This window comes from Tauraco erythrolophus, chromosome 8, assembly GCF_009769465.1.
Source record: "Tauraco erythrolophus isolate bTauEry1 chromosome 8, bTauEry1.pri, whole genome shotgun sequence".
Classification (NCBI taxonomy): Eukaryota; Metazoa; Chordata; class Aves; order Musophagiformes; family Musophagidae; genus Tauraco; species Tauraco erythrolophus.
In genome coordinates, this window is record NC_141472.1 from 18,011,973 (window position 1) to 18,030,884 (window position 18,912).

Genomic DNA, 18,912 nt, shown 5'->3' on the forward strand with positions numbered 1-18,912 from the left:
TTTTAACTATATGGTATGACTACATGAAAGTTATCATGATTAAAACATTTTCCTATATTGGAATCAAAAAAATCCCAGGCTCATATTTACTAATATATACTCAGTGTGAGCATAAATGCTGGGGAGGAATGGTTCTTTCAAATTATAGCATTTGAGAACATCTGGTTCTGTGACATAATGTCCTAATGTCACTGGTAATCATCGGCATGACAGAACCTGGTGGTAGAATCAAGCTCTATTTAAAGCGACGCATAATTGCTGGTAACATTTGCAAGCTATATAACTAAGCCTATCTTTACCTTTAGAAAATATGCAAGTCGAACATGCAACAAATTCCATAAGCAATTAAGCAATAAGGCTCCAGACAAAGTCATCACACTAAGCCCATGCTGTTTACAAGATCACAGCTGTTAGGCCCCAGCTCTGCACATTTGCCAGCCCCACACTTCCACTTCAAGCAAGAATTGGACACAGAGGATGTCGAAGTCCTGATTTCGCACAGTAATCCACAGGGCGCAATGAGGAGGTGGTTCGCATCACTGGTATTTAAAAACATTTTGTTTCAGTAAAAATAGCCTTGTCCCAAGAGAATTCTCACAAAATAAATACTGTGTTTCCGTGTTGATGAGAATGAGTAAAAAGTGAAGTGTTAAACATATAAGCACAACTAAATTTTTAATTCTCTTATCTAGTGCTCTATACGCATGTATTTAAGAAATGACAAATCTTTGTGAGCATGTACAAATTAAAGTTTCCTTGTTATTAAAAGTAACAAATATCCCCATCCTTTCAGTATCTACCTTTTTTTAATCAACACCTTAATCCTCCAAAAGCAGAAGCCTTGTATCATTCCCACAATGAAGACTGACTCACATGGGCATACATCAAGTGCTAACAGAAGAATGAGACTGCTGAATAATAAAGGAAGCAAATCAATGTCCTGAAAGGTCATTTAAAAAATATTAGTTATTCCAGCAACTGCATGTAAGCATGAGCTGTTGTGATAAAGAAAAAAATTCTGGGATTCCTGACAGTAAATAATCTTTCGAAAGTAGCAAGAATATACTGAGAACTATGCTTTCCAAAAAAAAAAAGTGTAGAGCTTAAAATTTGTAGCCTAAGCAATAAATATTACAGGAAAAAGTCACTGGAAGATTTCTAGTAACTCTGTATTGAAGGGCTTTTCCTCAAAACTAGGCACTGAATAGGACTTGCACTTTACCTGAGTTTTCTTACAGAACTTTGAGTCACAAATTTCAAAATTTAGTATTTTTTTTAAATGAAACATCTTCCTTTTGCCTTCTTTAGTTCATCATTTTGATTTGACTGTTCATTCCATACTTTGTGGCATATTGAATTAGCTGCTGTTTTCTGCTACGTTTCAACAACATTTTTCTATTGTTTCAGGAAATAATGCATCTCTACTTTTTTTCTCCATACTGTTGTTGTCTGGTGTGTGAGACTGGCCAGCATCACAACACAAAGAGCAGACTGAGCCCTTAAGCCCCTCTTAGTCATTCTGCACCTGAAGTGAGCAGTTTAGCTATCCAGTCCCTCCTTGCTTTACAGGGCACGGACTCTACAGTCCTGGGGAAGATACCTCCCTCTTGCCCACTACCTAGTTGCGAGAAAGGAGCCGTTTTCCCACTGCCACAACCGGAGCACATGATCGAGGGTGCAGTTCTCACAGGAGGGGAAGGAGGAACAGGGTTAAGACACGCTTTCACCCCTCGGAGATACTGCAGGCAAGTACCTGTCACTCTGAGGAAACAATCTTGTGGATTGGTCTATGAATATCATAGTTGAGCAAATTTCAGCTGTGGGAGGAACACAGGGAATGCACTAGCAGATAACACTGTATTTTTGGCTGTGAGTCAGAATAAGGCCAGTGCACACTACGGCTCATCAGAATCACTCTGTTGTTGATGTGTTTCTCCCTTCTATTTAAAGAGGAAATTGCAAGTAGCATTCTCCCAGCATCACTCCCACCTTGTCGCCACCTTCTTCCCCACAACAAATACGGTGTCCCACTACCTCTGCCAGCACAGGGACTTGCACGTGGATGCTGCCGGGCGCAGCAGCACTGCCGCACGGCTCGGTTACAGACGTCCCTGCAGAAACCATCTGGCTCTTGGCTGAATTAATGCCTTTCTGACCCTGATCTGCTGTGTCCTCTAAGAGTTTATTTTCATTGTCTCACAAGAGCTGAAAATGAACCCTAAGCATTTTAAGACCTTACTAAGCATTTTCCTTTTTTTTTTTTTTTACCTCCTCCCTATGCATTTAATTACTTTCACAATCCAAACAAATTTGTGCCTATAATAAGCCACAGGCCCTCTGTTAGCATGAATCGGTGGTGCTCAATTACTTCAAACTGTCAGAGGCCAAAAAAACCCTCCAATAATCAGGTATCCTCACAGCACTGTAACTCTCAACATGGTATAACGTATGTCCTGGACATATTTCAAGTCATGTTTAACCAGCGGCTCACGTGTGACAGAAACGTGTGCTCCAGGTGTTATTCAGGAGGCAGGTGCACTAAATTCGCTCCGTAAATTCACTGAATTTTACAGAGATGCTGGAAGATGTTGGACGGATTCTCTTCCGTATGGGAAGCGAGCTGATTGTTTGTTTGCTGCTACCTTGTACATCTGGTACAACAATGAGGTTGTTTTTCCTGAGACACCTTCCCCTGAGGAGTCAGCCCTGGAGAAGCGCAGGCTGAGCTGAAAGGAGCAACACACCTGCTGTGGAGCTTCTCCCTCCGGAGTCACTCCATCGCCTTATCTCTCGTCGGGTTGTTTTTTTTTTTTCCCTGCAACAACGGCTACGAACATTTTTATTTGTATTCTGAATAACAGACTGGAAGGGACGAGGCTGCTGAGCGCCGCTCCGCCGCCAGGCGCCGCCGCGGCCGGGCCCGCAAGATGGCGGCCGGGCGCGCTGCCGCCGCGGAACTACATTGCCCGTCGTGCAGCGGGGCTGGGGCGGCCGGAAGTGCGCCTTGCCCGGCGCTGCTCATGGCGCTGCAGCCGCCGCGTGCTCCTTGTGCGTCGCCTTCGGTCGGAAGTGACGTTTGTTCTGGCCGAGCGCGGCGGTGGGCGGTAGGTGCGGGGCGCCGCGGGCTGCGGGCGGTGGTCGGCGGGCGGCAGCCCTCAGCCCTCCCGCGGGCAGGGCGGCGGGTCACCCTCCTCCCCGTCCCGTCCTTGTCCCGGGAGTGCGGGATCCCCCAGGCACCGCTCGCCGGCCGGGCCCCGCCGCGGCTTGGGCGGCCGCGGCCTCCCCTCTCGGGTCGCAGCGCAGATTCCCGCACTGTGCGCGTCAGAACGTTTTCGGTTTGTCTTCTGTGCCTTACAGGTGAGATGGTTTTCGTACTCTGAGCTCCACCTTGAATTCTCCCATTGCTGTGCATCCAGAGCTTCGTAAAAAGCAGGAAGCCGAGATGAAGAGCAGGGTGACGCAAGTAAACGTAAGTAACGTAACTTCAACTGCTCTTGTGCCCAAATCGTGGAGTTCGGATAGTCCCTTATTGCAGGTGATGAGGCTCGCGGTTGAGGTTGTGTTAAACAAAACTCCCTGAATGTAAACCACGACACAAACAATATCAGTAACGGACAGCAGCTGCTTACAAGAGAAATATCACTACGAAGTCAGCGAATTACTGTTGTTTCTAAGACTTGTTTTCCTAACAATGGAAGTTCTGAACATTATTAACATGTAATGGTAATTTGTGAAAAGTGACTGAATGAATGGTGACTCAACAAAGAACATGAGTGTGTAGAGGAACAGAGAAAAGAGGTGTTGAAAATGTAAGTGATGTTAAAAAGATAGAGGGAGGAAGTAGCAGTTAATGTGGCAACTGTATTTCTCATTGTGAAAGTTAAAGCTTTCCCTTTTAAAAGCTGCGTGGTACATTTTTGAATGGATGGGAATGATTTTTAGGAACGCAAGAAGAAAAAATTTGGTTTAAAATTACTCTCCTAAAATGATGATTTAGAAATGCTTCTTTTTCAAAGTACATTAAATTTTGGGGACAGGTTAGCGGAGCAATATTCTTCTGATACGCTCTCCCAAATCGCTAGTATTTCTCTGCCAATATTTGTAGAGTTCAACCCTGCATAGGCTTCTTCACTCTTTTGATTCCAACTTTTCTGGCTGAAGTGTTTTTTAATAGGGATGCTTGAGGGATAGTTTGATATCTTCTCATATCTTCCCAGTACGGTGGCTATGGTAGTGCTGCCTCATCTGTTAAAATAAGGCAGTTAGTGAAAGTACACTGTTTGGACACTTTCCATTAATAATTTTGATCAAAACAGACAAGGAATAAGACTAACTTGTGGCAGAAAACCTGGTCATGAAGAGCTGAGGTTGACAAGTTCTTTGGCTGTCCTGGTTTTAGCTGGGACAGAGTTAGCTCTTCTTTTTAGCAGCTAGAAGAGCTCCATGTTTTGGTTTTACTCAGAGGCTCACTCTGAGAAGAATGCTGATAGTGCACTGATATTTATAGTTGGCACTGAGGTCTCAAGGACTTTTCAGCTTGCCGTGTTCTTGCCAGTGTGCAGGAGCACAACAGGATAAGGGAGGAGCATAGCCGGGACAAGGGGTCCACAACTCTCCTTATGATTTGTACTTGGACTTAAGATTGAGGCCAAACTGGCCGATTAGTATTCCATATCATGCAGCATCATGCCCAGTATAAGAGTGAGGGTCAGCCGGAAAGAGGGGCTTTTGCTCTTCCGGGACTCTCACTTTCGGACTCTCGAGGTGTTCTCTCTCTCGCTCGCTCTCTGTCTCGGGGCCTCCCGTTCATCCAGGATCGCGGTATCGAGTTTTATCTGTTGCGGGATTGCAGCTTTGGAACGAGACGGGCCTCGGTCAAGGCGTGGTGAGCAATTACACTGTACATCACTCATTTGTAGTAGTAAATTGTTCTTATCTCAACCCACGGGTCTCTTTTCTTTTTTCCTCTTGGATTTGCTCCCTCATCCCTGGGGGAGGGTGAGAGAGGGACTGTGTAGAGTTTACTTGCCGGATCAGCCTAAAACCACGACTTCGGCAAACGTACCTTCTTTTGCAAGGAGACATGAAAACTGCCAAATACAGAGACATCTGTAAAGTTTTATTTCTGTGAATGCTTGTCTTTTTGGGTTTGCTTGGGTAAAGCCAGATGATGTAGAACTCATGAGAATGAATCATCCAAAAAAGACCCATCTCTTTCCATCTGCTAAATATTATTCAAATACAGTGGCTGTTCTGTGTTTTCAAAGATTTGTATTATCAGTTTGTTGGAAGCTTAGGGTACAGTCTTGCATTATATTATTTGGGGAAAAAGCCAACAACCTAAGGACTTTTTTTAACCTTGAATGATTTCAACGATCTGCTATATGGTATAGTCCCACAAATGAATATTGAAAGGGGAAGAAAGCCATGGTGAAAACGCAGGAGTTTCTTGTACTCGCTTTGCTATCAAAGATAATTTACTGTGGAATTAAACTGTCAGATGGATGTTCTCTTGTAGGGATGCGTACTCCCAGTAAATCACGCAAGGCGTTCGTTTTGTACCGTTGTCTTGGTTCAGACAGGATAATACTGGGAATAATTTTTACATAGTGTTGGAAACACACCCTAGAGAAGACTGTATTCTGGGTTATATTATAGTGGCCACAAGAATATAAATGTATGTATGTATTTACATGTATATACACATCCGTTTGAGTGATAGCAAGTCAGCTTCATTGGTTTGTTAATAGGATGGTGATCATAATCTTTGTGTTGCTATTATTTCTTTAGGAAGTCTCAGTGAATGTTGATTTTACTTGCACAGCTCATTGTAAACAGCATGCTTGCTATTTAGTAAAGATACTTTTCTTTCTAATTAAGTTTTTGGCGATCATTGGGTATAACTGTCCCTCAGGGCTTGCTTGTGAAGCGAGTGTCATTGTATTCTACTAATCAATCGTTTTAACTGGTTCTTTGGTGGGGCAAAAACTAGTGTGCCAGCATGTTAATGGATAGAATGCCACTTCCACAGATGAGATGAGTATTTCTGAAAAAAGTTCAGTCAAGGTGCAGAAATAAGTCCTTGTGTTGAGTTTCTGCATCAAGGTGAAATGTTGAAGGTGAACTTATGAAATAGTTTATTTCATAGCTGATCACGGGCTAATAACATGAGATTGTGGTTCTGAAAAACCATGAATAATATTTTAAAGAAAGAGAGGACCCTTACAATGAAAGTATAAAGGTCATAAAAGCTGCTTCTTAGCTGTACCAAAGTAGTTTTGAAGCATCTTGATGAGGTCAGTGTCTTTCTATACGTGTTGTAGATTCTGTCATACTCTGATTTTTGTGTGTGACTCCGTAATTCTATATGTCGTGGTTCAGACCACAGAACTTACTGTGAGGTATTTCAGTGTTTTGCACTTAAACAATCCTTGAAACTTGCATTTCAAAAATCTGGAATTACATTTACTTCCAGGATCTGTCAAATGGAACAGTGTAACTTAGACGTTTATAAGGTATAAAGCTAGGAATGACTCATGAGAAAATAAATCATGGTTAGTAAAAAGGAGAAATGTAAGGAAAAAATATACAGTAAAGGAGATGATTAGGAGAGAGAAAAGGCACTCTTCAACCAAGACGTGGTAGAATTCTGTTGATGGTATTGAACGTGATGTAGCAAAGTGTAAAATAGTGCATGGAAGAAGGAAGCAGAAAAGGCAGACTGAAGGTCCAGCTATCCTAGTCCCCAGCAGTAACCGATAGTGAATGCCTTGAAAAGTTTAGGAAGAGGGCAACCGTAAAAGTACTCACCCACATACTCTACCAGTCTCCGCCTATTTGCAGCTTGCTGAGCCAGATAATTTCTTTGTTAACCCATGGGAATTTTTCTTCAGTGTTTGTCCAGTCTCTTGAGCGCACGCAAGCGTTTGGCATCTGCAGCATCCCGTAGCAGGGAGCGCAGCCGCCCAACTACTTGTTGCCTAGAACCAGCTCTCCTTGTCATAACTGACTGCCGTTAGCTTTGTCTGCTGACCCTGCTTCCTGTGAAGGAGTAGCAAACCGAAGACATGGAACACTTTGATCTCAAGATATATGTGCTCATGGTAATTAACATAGAATGTTGGGAATTGATTTTTTTTTTTTTCTTTTCTTAAAGCATGGTTCTAGTTACGAAAGGAAGGAAAACTATGGTTCACGCCAAAGAAGTTTGTCTCCAGAGGACAGGTAAAATGATTGCTTTTCATACCCTACGGTTCTGTATATCTACCTCACACAGTGAGTTAGATACGTTTGAAAAAAAACCCCATCGAGTTCTGTTTCTTTTTATGCATTACCATAACTAAGCAGTGAAAAATTAGTGTAGGTTTAATAAAATTTTCTAACGTCAATATAGTGGTAATTAAATAGATTTCTTATTAAAACTAAATCTTTAGAAAATCCTTAGCATTCAGTTAAATTGTCGTGGGACTTGAAAATGGAAATTAGGTGTCAGCTTTTTGCTTGACTTGCATATTGCTGATACTACAATTGTCACTTTAGAGCAAGATTATCGATGCCAGCAGGAGATGGAAAATTGTCATTTGAAGTGCAATCTGCCAAGGCATGAGATGAACTGTTACCAGTTTACTTTTATTTTCACATTTTAATTGGAATGAAACCTCTTGTACTAAGCAAAGTATCATTTTTTTCTAATAGTGTCTCTTCAGTTTTGTGCTATACAGGCAAAAGTAGGTGAAACAAATGAATGTCTATGTTCCAAGGAATGCATGGTGCTGAATTTACCTTTGGTATTTGATGTTATTACCATTTAGCATTTAATTTTAGGTTCTAGGAGGAGCTTCCTTTTACAGTGCTTCTCTTGATTTTTGATCATTTTTTGCTGACAAATTATTATAAGAGCATCTTTATTTGAATGATGTGTATATTGAAACTCAGGTTGCAGAAGTGGAACAGTTAGTGTATATGGAACATTGTATTGCAAGTAGATATTAATAACATTAATAGCATTGCTTTTCTAAGCCTATTACTGAGAATTTTGTGTCTTGGGTTACAAATAGGGATATAGAGCGTGACAAGTCTCCATCTCCCAGAAAGAGAAGATACTCTGATGACAGCAGATATGATCAGGAGTATTCAAGAAGGGAATACTATGATGACAGAAGTTCAGAAGGAAGGTGAGTGTCTAGCCCTTTCTTCATCAGTAATAAAATATTCATTTTAAAGAATAAAACGTGAAAACTTTTCACTAACCCTTGGGTGTTCTGGGGTTTTTTTTAGAAGGATGGAAAGGGGAAGAGAGAGACACCATGAGAAATGGGAAGAGAGAGAATATGATCGAAGGAGGCAGAGAAGATATTCGTCGCCTGATCGCAGGAGTCCAGAGAGGTCGACAGGCCAGGGCTCGCTTGCTCATGATGAAACCGCTTCAAAGAAGAAGAAAGAAGAAGTGGATCCAATCCTTACTCGCACAGGTGGTGCATATATTCCTCCTGCCAAGCTCAGGATGATGCAGGAGCAAATCACTGATAAAAATAGGTGAGTTGATAGTAACACACTAGAATTTTTACTGACAAGCAAAATAATGAAGGATTTTAGTGAATGTTGGTGAAAACAGGATACCTTTTGAGGGCTGCGATCGTTATTTTGAAGGTGTATTTTTATCAGAAGAAAGGTAAGAGAATCAGATTATGACTGTACCTGCTTCTGCTGCAAAGTGTAAATGGAAAAGTAGGATATGGAACATAACCAGAGATTTTTTTTTTTTAATTATCTTAGAAAACTGAGCGTACTGGGTTATACTGTATCTGCAGAGAATCACGTTTTGGTATATCGCGTTGGTTCCATGATTTCCTAGTAGTTAAATATATAATTGTGAATTAATCTTCCTGTTTATTCAGTGAATATTTTCTTACCTATTTTACTTATAACAACTTACGTTCACATTTTCATATGTGTATGTATATTTATATAAAGATACAAAAATTCACTTGGTGCTACCTCAAATTTATGTATATTAATGAGTTGTGATACCCTTGTAATAGCTTGGCATATCAGAGGATGAGTTGGGAAGCCTTGAAGAAGTCGATCAATGGTCTTGTCAACAAAGTGAACGTTTCTAATATAGAAAATATCATTCATGAGCTCCTTCAGGAAAATATTGTTCGGGGAAGGTAAGTCTTAATATTTTAGAACAATTCTTTTGCTTTTTTCTTAACATGTATATTGTTCCTGTATATGTCACTGTGTGCTATGTATAGCGTGTGGGTGCTAGTCAGATTTTAAAACTAACCTTAGGCTATATTGTCCTATGCAGAGCAGCCCTCTGCTTGAGGAAGGGGCCAGCAGGGAAGGGATTGTATGTTTGGAGGAATAAGAGTGCAACAGGCGGTATTTATTTCCTTTTCTTAAAGGTTTTACCTGTGTGTTTTACTTGAATGACTTGCGAATTACAGATGTCTCTGTTTATGTTTGTATTCCTGGATTTTTTTCTGTGGGACAAATAATATTTGTAGCCAGTATTTAGCAAAACAAGCTTTACTGCAGTTGTCTGGCTGGTTTGTTCATTGTTGTAATGTAGAGAAAAGATGATTATGCTGTTGGATACTAAGTCACAGTGACTGCAACTACTGTGTGATGACTTTCCTTGCTTTAATTTTGATGTCGATAGAGGTTAAATATGCTAGTCTAAAGGAGTACGGGCTTCTTAGATTGGCTACCGTTTAAACAAAAAAAACCCAACCAAACAAACCAAACCACCACCAACAAAAAAAACCCTCTGAACAAGATATCCAGAAATAATTCTGTTACTTTTCAAACAGTTAGCAACACTTTTTCTGTCACAACTTAATCACTGTTATTTGAGGAGGTTGTAGCTGAGGAATGTGTTACTTTCATACATGTCATACCTGATAGGAAGATCAGAATCTTGCAAATAGCATAAAAGTAACAGAAAAGAATCTAGAAATCTAGAAAGTGAGCAGGTGGTTCCCAACTCTGTTTTCTGTGAAAAGTCATAATGAAGTCTTAACAGTCTGTTGTAGATCTGCTTTGTAGTTGCCTGTATTTCATGTCCCTGAAACTTAATTTTCATACGAGCAGCAATAAACAAGTTTAAAAATGAGTTTATTGAATGTTTTTAGAATACACTTGTCTGTGGAGGTTTTTGTGTGTGGCTTATACATTTCACAATAACGTGGATGGTAGATGGCAACATTTTCATCCTTCTGTTAATTTTGACTTCCAAACGTGCACAAAGATGCATATAAAAGTAATGACATGACGTTTTAGCTAACTGTAAAGTCCTTTTCTGAGTTTTCTAAGTAGAGGGTAAATAGGATCTGAACCAGGCCCGTTTCAGTTTGTAAGCAAGAAGTAACTAATAGCTTCAAAATGAAATATTTGGTTTCTGTTAGCAGGAAATGAGTTCTGTTCTATTTGTCAACTCCAAAGTAAGTAGAAATAAGGTCCTTATGCAGTATTTAGTACCATGTAGGAGATTTTTTTGGAAGATTTCAACAGACCACAGAGAAAATAGTTGGATTACAGTGTGCAATTTGAAAATTCATGTTTGGAGAGCTTCTTTTCTTGTTTTCCTCTTGCACATTTTTAATGGACTAATACAGCAAAAGTCAAATTGTATGTGCTAGAGCATTAGAAAAAGCAAAACTGAGATGTGGGGGGAGTCTCGGGTTCTTTTCAGACTTTAGTCTTGATATAAATGTAAGAGAGACCATTAGTGCAATAAAAGAACTATTATCTCATGAGCCCTGTGTTTACATTCATTTAGGCTCTCAGTAGTAGTCTTTTACAATCAGTTCTCAGTTCCAAAACATAATTATGTTGAAAATATGCACTTTCATTTGAGAAAAGCTCTGAAAAGCATTACTTTGCCTGTTCTGATTTTACTTAACATTCAATTTTATTACTCCTAGGTAGATCTTTATTGTTAGGGACCTTTTATGGAAATATATTTTTTATTTCTTAGATGTTTGTTTTGCTTGTTTAACTTATCGTTATGTGGGAACACAGTTCTGTGGTTTTTTTGTAAATAGTTGTGGAGCAGATGCTTTTTTTATGTCACAAACAGGATTTTGTTTTTTCAGCTGAGGAAAAGAAACAGCACAATCATACAAATTTCAAAGCTAAGAGCCTGCTTTGGGGTTAAAAAAGGTATAATTTCAGGATACAAGATGAAGTCTTCTTACATGCTTATCTTTTTCAAATGTAGTTCTAACAGTAACAACATGTAATGAAATATATCAAGTTAATAATTTCTTGGCTCAGACACGTTTGGGCAACACATTTTGCAAAACTTCATTTGTGACATGATAAACAACAGTTTGAAAATGACCATCTGGTATCTTCTAACTATTGCAGCTGTATAATACTATTTTATGTGATACGTACTGAATAAAAACATTAAATATTTTATTACTAGAAAAATCTTAAACTTATTTATTTTACAGGGGATTGCTATCTAGATCCATTTTGCAAGCTCAGAGTGCCTCTCCAATTTTTACCCATGTTTATGCAGCTCTTGTGGCAATTATCAATTCAAAATTTCCAAATATTGGTGAATTGATTCTCAAGAGGTTGATACTAAATTTTCGCAAAGGATATCGCAGAAATGATAAGGTATGTAAAATGTGAAGAAGCAACATGCTGAAAGTTGTAATTCTGCTGAGTTAACCTTGCATCAAGTGTGTTCAAATTACATACTTCAAAAGAACACAGCCAAGACCTGTGGGTTGGGACCTGTCATTAGTCATTAGTACATTAATTATACTAGTATTAGAGTATCATGAAAGCTTGACAACTTATTCTGGGTTGATACTGTGGAAGTTTTTTTGGTTTGGGTTTTTTTTTTTGAAGTGTACTGTCCTAATTGTGAACAATTCTCACTATCCCAAAACAGTTAGTTTCATAACTTAATTTGATGGAGAAATGCACAAATCCATAGTATGTCTGAGTTACAAATTTTTTCTTCCATATATGGTGTGTTAAAATTTCCTATTTTATTTCTTTCGCAGCAACTCTGTCTAACATCTTCAAAATTCGTTGCACATTTGATGAATCAGAACGTGGTATGTTACCTCATGTTTCTTCTCAATCCAAACCCTGTATGGCTACTTCTTTTAGTTTCAAGGCAACAGCAGCCTCAGTGAAGATGCTCTCCCTGTTCTAAAGGTTACTGAAAAATCAGAGTTCAGGTTTCTGTTTGATGCCTGCTTTAAGTTGTTAGGACCTTTCTAGAAAAGATATTGGTAATTGCCTATGCAGTTATCATCATTATTATTGCATTTATGCTTCCCCAGAGTTTGTAAATATGTTTGGGCTAGTATCCAGGCAAATCTTGGTTTAAAGTCAGTCATCTGAGGCTCTGTCCCATGGATCTTAGAGTTTTCTTGCAACACTGTCTTCTGACTTTAATACCTGCATAGGCAGAACTAGACTCAGTTGCATCTAAATCAAATTTGGATCCAGCTCTATGCTGGTTTATTATGTGTTAGAAATCCGGATGCTCCAACTTAAACAATGGCAAGAAGCAGCGTTTCAGCGTTGCATTAGGAATATACAGCATTTTGGTAAAGAAACTAATCTGAAATGTGCTGTTTGCTTATATGCCTGATCCTGGAAGACCTGATTTAATTATAGACACTGTGCTTTTACAACTTGTTTCTGTAATGTAAGTGCTGGTTTAATTGCTTCTTGGAAATGCATTCTTTCTTTTTTTTTTTTTTTTTCTTAGTGGCAAAATGTTTTTCATTGCTTTCTTGTTCATTTCAGTAGCATAGTCAGATTCACTACAAAGTTGGTGTAAATACAGATGGTAAAATTGTATTTGAAATTTTGACTTCCTTTTAATTAGCTCTGTCCTGCTACTGTTGCCCTGTGTGCGTGATTAAACAAGTGTGTTGTGATATTCAAAGGCTGAACTGCTCCATCAAGTAAATCACTGTAATAGTAGTGTAACATTGAACATTCTAATTCTTTACTGATATTCTTTCCATAGGCTCATGAGGTTTTATGTTTGGAAATGCTTACTTTGCTTCTTGAAAGGCCTACTGATGACAGTATTGAAGTAGCAATTGGATTTATTAAAGAGAGTGGGCTCAAATTAACAGAAGTTTCTCCTAGAGGTATTAATGGTAAGTATAATTAACCAGAACATTTGTCTTTTTGGTGTTTGTATTAGTAAATCCTTTTCATGTTTACATCTCTGTCTCTTTTTCCAAAGCAATCTTTGACCGTCTTCGACACATTCTGCATGAATCTAAAATTGATATGCGTGTTCAGTATATGATAGAAGTCATGTTTGCTGTACGGAAGGATGGCTTCAAGGATCATCCAATCATTCCAGAGGGATTAGATCTAGTGGAAGAGGAGGATCAGTTTACTCATATGTTACCACTAGAAGATGACTACAACCCAGAGGATGTTCTTAGTAAGTTAGAAACAAAAGATCATTCTATGACTACATTCCCTATGAAAACAAATTTAACATTAAATATTCATTGTTTTCTTCATTTTGTATTTTAAATAAAGATTCTCTTTTATTCTAAAGATGTTTTCAAGATGGATCCGAACTTTATGGAAAATGAAGAGAAATACAAAACGCTGAAGAAAGGTAGGGGCGTGTACGTATACGTGTTTTACGTAAAATACATATATATTTGCACACGTATTTATAGAATGTTTACTTATCCAACTATTGTTACCAGCCTTTATTATTTAACACTGAATTATGTTTGTGTCCCACATAACTGTCTTCAAGTTCATCATAGACCTTCGCAATGTGTTCCTGATATTTTTTCCAGTATTGCTTCTTGAGCTACGTTTTCATTTGGTTATGACACACCTGTTTTTTTGATCCTGCCACATTTCCCACTGGAGACACCCTTTCACTTCTAGATGTTGAATCAATTTTTTTGGTAATGAAACTACTGTGGTCTATATTCCTTTGATCTGGGATACTGCTCTTTCAGAAATCCTTGATGAAGGTGACAGTGAATCTGAAGGAGATCAAGAGGCTGGAAGTAGTGAGGAGGATGAAGAAGAAGATGAAGAGGATGAAGATGGTAAGTGTATGACTGGCACCTTACTAGTGATTAATTGGCTGTAGGTGAAACAGGAAAAAAAATTTAACTTGTTGCACGTTTTGTGAAATTAAGAATATTCAAATGTTAAGGGATGCTTTCATCTTAAATTATTTTTTGATTTAAGTGTTTACTAGCAAATGGTGTAAAAGTGATGGTCTAAAGGAAGCATTCAGCACAGGCAGAAAATGAAAAGTAGCTTTGCTTGATTGTTCTTGACCATATCAGTTTCGTGCAAGAAAAGTCTTGCAAACATAAGACATGAAAAATAATGAATGTGAAAGGACTTCCTTAAAAACTAGCAAAGACAGCCTTTCTGAACACTTTCTAGTACTCTATCATATTTTTAAGTCACATTAAAAATCAGAATGGTTTTTTTCCTAACTGTATTTACATCCTCTGTCTCACCTCTTACTTCAGTTCAACTCCCTTTCTTGATTCTTAGTGGAAGCAGTCAGTGTTTACACATTTTGAAAGAATGTATTTGATTTCCAGAAAAAAAATTATGGATAAGCATAACTGAAATGTTTGTGCAGACTATGTGAGTAATTGAAAGCCAGTCAAGTCCTGTTCTCATAGAATACCAGGAATGGATTTCCTCACCAGTTTACTGGAGTAATTCACAGAAGAGTAGAACTTCCAGGCTGATGAAAACTTTGAGAATTCCCATAACTTTTCATCATTTATGCTATGACCAAACTTTAAAAGAATGAAGGAATAGTGAATACCTTATGATTATGAATGAAGGTGTTCTTGAAATGGTTGCGGTTCCAAACAGATTTTTCTATGCTTGCTCCAGGATGAAACAGAACTTTGCAGAATGCTGTAATGTAGCTCCTACACACAAGAGAAACAAAAGAATTTCCTATTAAAATCAGGGGGCTACATAAAGCATTGTATAGTTAAATGACGAGGGTGGTAGAGCACCAGAGAAGTTGTGGATGCTCCATCCTTGGAAATGTTGAAGGCCAGGCTGGATGGGGCCTTGAGCAGCCTGGTCTAGTGGAAGGTGTCCCTGCCCATGGCAGGAGAGTTGGAACTAGATGATCTTTAAGGTCCCTTCCAACCCAGACCATTCTATGATGATTATGCAGAAAATACCTTGCTAGTAATGTGGACAAGAAATGTTAAATCCAGAGGTTGCAGTGACTAAGTCATGTGAAAGGTCTTTAATAGGAGAATTATTCTCTTAAAATGCTATCTCTTGAGTGTTTACATGTTAGTTACAGATGAGGCAAACACTGATTTTTTTTTTTTCCCTTCTCTGTTAAAGTAAAAAAATAATTAAAAAAACAATATAAACTTACTAAACAATTCTAAATATTTCTAGGAAAAAGTATTGCATAGTGTGCTACAGACTTAGTGAGTAGAGCTGTTTCGAAGGATTATACATATATCTGCCTTAAAGTTTTGCTATTTACAGAACTGTGTTTTTCTTTCTCAGGTCAGAAAGTTACTGTCCATGACAAAACCGAAATTAACCTGGTCTCCTTCCGTCGAACAATTTATCTTGCTATTCAGTCAAGGTAAATATAACATAATTTGTACATCTAGGAATGTAGTTCTTTTGAAATGGGTGAACTGGAATTCTTTTTCTTTTTAATTTCTTTTTTTTAGTGTGCAATGTTGTTTTTTTTTTAAAAAAAAAATAAAGGAAGTGTTCTTTATGGAGCGTGACCTAATTGTATAAAGCAGACTGTTTTGACATTTGGACAAATGGGCACCCACATTCTTATTCCAAGATAAATTATGTTTGTTTCAAAACATTTGAGTAGTGCACTGGCACTTTTCTATGAGGATTGCCATAATCAAAATTTTCTGAGTGAACAAAAGTCAGTGATCTACTGATTTTACAGCATCTTAGGAATTTCTGAAACAAAATTGTGACACGCTTAAAGAAAGATGCTGTAGTTTTTCTACTTTTGAGAGTAAGGAGTTCTGCAGCGTGGTACTCTTTAGGCCTGTTGCCATTTGAATTCCTTGGAAAATAAGTATACACATACTAACCCTGAAGTGTGTTGTATTTGTATTCATTTTGAGAATGAAATGCTCTTGCAGTACATGCAAGTACATGCAAGTACTCTTGCAGTACATGCAAAATAATCAAAGCATGGTGGTGTAACTCCTCTGCCACCTGAGTGAAAGGAGAGATTAATCTGCTGCCACTCAATTCTATTGTTAAACGTAGGTATGGCCTACAGTATTGTGCAGGTCTGAACCTGCATGAGGTATGAGATAATGTAGTTGTGGTAGAGATCATTAGACATATGAAATACCATACAGAGATATATGAAAAGCTCTTACGTTTCTTAGAGTTACTGTTCAATAATTTCTTGCCATACTTAAGTTTGTTCATCTTATATTTGGATGGGGGAGGTACTTACTCGTAGTTAAGGGTTTTCAGTATGCAAGAATGGGAGTGCAAAGAGGGGTGTGTGGTGCATACTGCTTTTGGAGCTTATGTACAGTGCGTGCCTTTCAGTGTCTTTCAGGATGTGCAAAATGAGCTCACATGTTTGTGTTTTGCTAAGTTTTGTAAGGTGATGTAATAGTAGTAATGACTCAAGTCATCTTGTTTTCAGATTGCCTGCAGATGTAATGACTTTGGATTAATTTTAGATATAAACTCATGAAATACAAAAAGTTTATTTAAAAAGACCACCACAACAAAAAACCTCAACAAAACAAACAGCTTTCTGAATGTTAATGAGATACTTCATTTCAAAACACTTAAAGTTTCAGCACCAACAATCAATGTAATTCTGAAATGTTTTTAGCATAGTGTATATTGCACAGATAATGAGAAGCATTTTTTCTATTACTGCAGCTTAGACTTTGAAGAGTGTGCTCACAAATTGCTGAAGATGGACTTTCCTGAAAGTCAAACTGTAAGCCTTGCTTCTTACTCTCTTTTGTTATTAACATTGTTAAGAAATAGTACTATGGTAGTATCTAGAATCCTTACTCTTGTCCCGGGACCTAGTTTGTTTGGTAAGCAGATGAATGAGAGTGATTCCTCACAGCTGTTTTTCCTCAAAATGAGTCTTAAAACCTTAAGAGCAAATAGGCTGACACATATTTTGTAAGACATTTGTCTTACGCAGTTGCTCCGTTTTGTCAAGCAATTCGAATGTTGGCTCATAGCCCGTTTGGAAAGGTTTGTTGGTTGGACTGTTGAAACATTTATCCTATGACAAAAGTACTGTAGCGTGGCAGTCATTCTCAGAGCTCTGGCTCTGAAAAAAATCGATCATATTTTCAGGCAGCTGTAGACTTTATCAGCAGGGCTTGACATTTAGCATAGTGCTAGAAGAATGTGGTGTTTTGTTGCTTTCACAGTCCTCTTTGAATAACAGTGTATTGAATTAAAGCAGCTGTAAGTATGATTGCTTTGTTGTAATCTTGGACAAAATTTAGACAAAATCTGTTTTGTCTTCAGACGCTATGTGTACGATCAATACAATTGGTATGTTTTCAAGTAAAGAAAACTGTCCTTTAGATAATACTTATACTAGATCCAGGTAGAATGTAAATACCCATTTAATTATATAAGCAGCTTTTCAGTCAGATATAAGCTATCATCATGGGAACTGCACTTGACAGAGCTGTTAATTTTATTGTGGCTTTCATTATCACTATTCTGTTTTATTTGAAACAATGTGTGTAGAAGTAACCTTATTAGTATAATAATAACTAGTACGTAGAGATCTGGGCTACAGTTAAGTGTTCTTTGAAAACTTGGTTTAAGCTAGTAATCAGAAATTGGTTTGCCTATTATTTTTTCAGTTCTTGTACTGTTGCCTTACTAAGAAACTTACGTGGAAGTAAACTAAGAATTAAAATGATTGTTGTGTATTTACTTACCTAATTCTTTAATTCTGTGCATGAAATGCAATAGTAAGCACACCTAGGATTATAATTCTCAGTGAAGCATAACCTGAAGAATTCTAAAGAGAAAAAAAATCCTGTTTTACAGCAAATCAGTTCAGCTATGAAGGATAAAGAGAACAATCTAGAAATACATCTCCATTGTATCATCTAGCACATATAGCTTGTGTAGCACCGCTTGTTGAGTAACTGCTCAGAGAACTACTTAACTGTTGGTATTCAATACCAGTCTCTGTCACCTAGTAGCTATTCCATGGGCAAGATCTACTTAGAAAAATTAATTTAATCGGGTAAGGAAAAAAAAAAACACAACAAAACCAAACCCAAAAACCAACCCATTATTCAGAATCTTAGGTGCATAAAAAAGTAGATTTTCTTTCACCACTTTATTTGGTATTTTTGAGATTTGACTTAATATTTGCAGTCAGGTTATTTTCTTTCGCTTTCTGTGAATCCCCTTTGCTTGCTGCAAATAAAAATAACTAGACATACACAGATGAATTCAAGGTGTTACTTTTCATATACTTTATGGGGTGCTAATTACTGAATATGAATCTTTTTATATTGCATAATCCTGTGAAGGGCTTAATTTCTCTCTCAGCTTTGGGAAACTTTGTATTTCTCCTATCAATCATAAAGTAAAAATACATGAATGTTACTGTATGCAAAAATAAATGTGCAAACATGTTTGAGTTTTTTCCTGCTGCACTGCAAACAGAAAAATTGTTCCTCTTAGTTTGACAGGAAAGCTCTCAGAGCAGCTCCCAGGTCTAGTTTTGAGAATTAAGAATTATGGGTAAATTGAATGTATATGGAACTGTTGGAAGTCAATTAAATACAATGTTAACTAATTTAGAGTACAGTAGCTTTATGACCAGCAGCACTATAATCTCTGAAACGTTTCCACTGACTTCCATGTCTTTTTAGA

The 18,912-nt window shown here is 37.9% G+C and overlaps 1 protein-coding gene across 4 annotated transcripts in view; it reads left to right on the top strand.

Annotated features, from left to right (window-relative positions):
- Nucleotides 1-3,064: 3,064 nt before the first annotated feature.
- The window catches only part of CWC22 (CWC22 spliceosome associated protein), a 34,074-nt gene continuing 18,226 nt past the window's right edge, over nt 3,065-18,912 (top strand). Inside the window, exons 1-14 of one of the 4 annotated variants that reach the window (XM_086615721.1) lie at nt 3,065-3,104; nt 3,358-3,469; nt 7,157-7,224; nt 8,058-8,174; nt 8,278-8,535; nt 9,042-9,170; nt 11,466-11,634; nt 12,030-12,083; nt 13,013-13,148; nt 13,238-13,444; nt 13,565-13,627; nt 13,986-14,078; nt 15,541-15,622; nt 16,924-16,984. In XM_086615721.1, the coding sequence (XP_086471847.1) occupies nt 3,443-3,469; nt 7,157-7,224; nt 8,058-8,174; nt 8,278-8,535; nt 9,042-9,170; nt 11,466-11,634; nt 12,030-12,083; nt 13,013-13,148; nt 13,238-13,444; nt 13,565-13,627; nt 13,986-14,078; nt 15,541-15,622; nt 16,924-16,984 (1,464 nt within the window). In that variant the 5' untranslated portion in view covers nt 3,065-3,104; nt 3,358-3,442. Of the gene's footprint in view, nt 3,105-3,292; nt 3,470-3,792; nt 3,810-7,156; nt 7,225-8,057; nt 8,175-8,277; nt 8,536-9,041; nt 9,171-11,465; nt 11,635-12,029; nt 12,084-13,012; nt 13,149-13,237; nt 13,445-13,564; nt 13,628-13,985; nt 14,079-15,540; nt 15,623-16,923; nt 16,985-18,912 lie in introns of those variants that run through there. The other 3 variants (XM_086615722.1, XM_086615723.1, XM_086615724.1) reach the window with 3 other exon arrangements.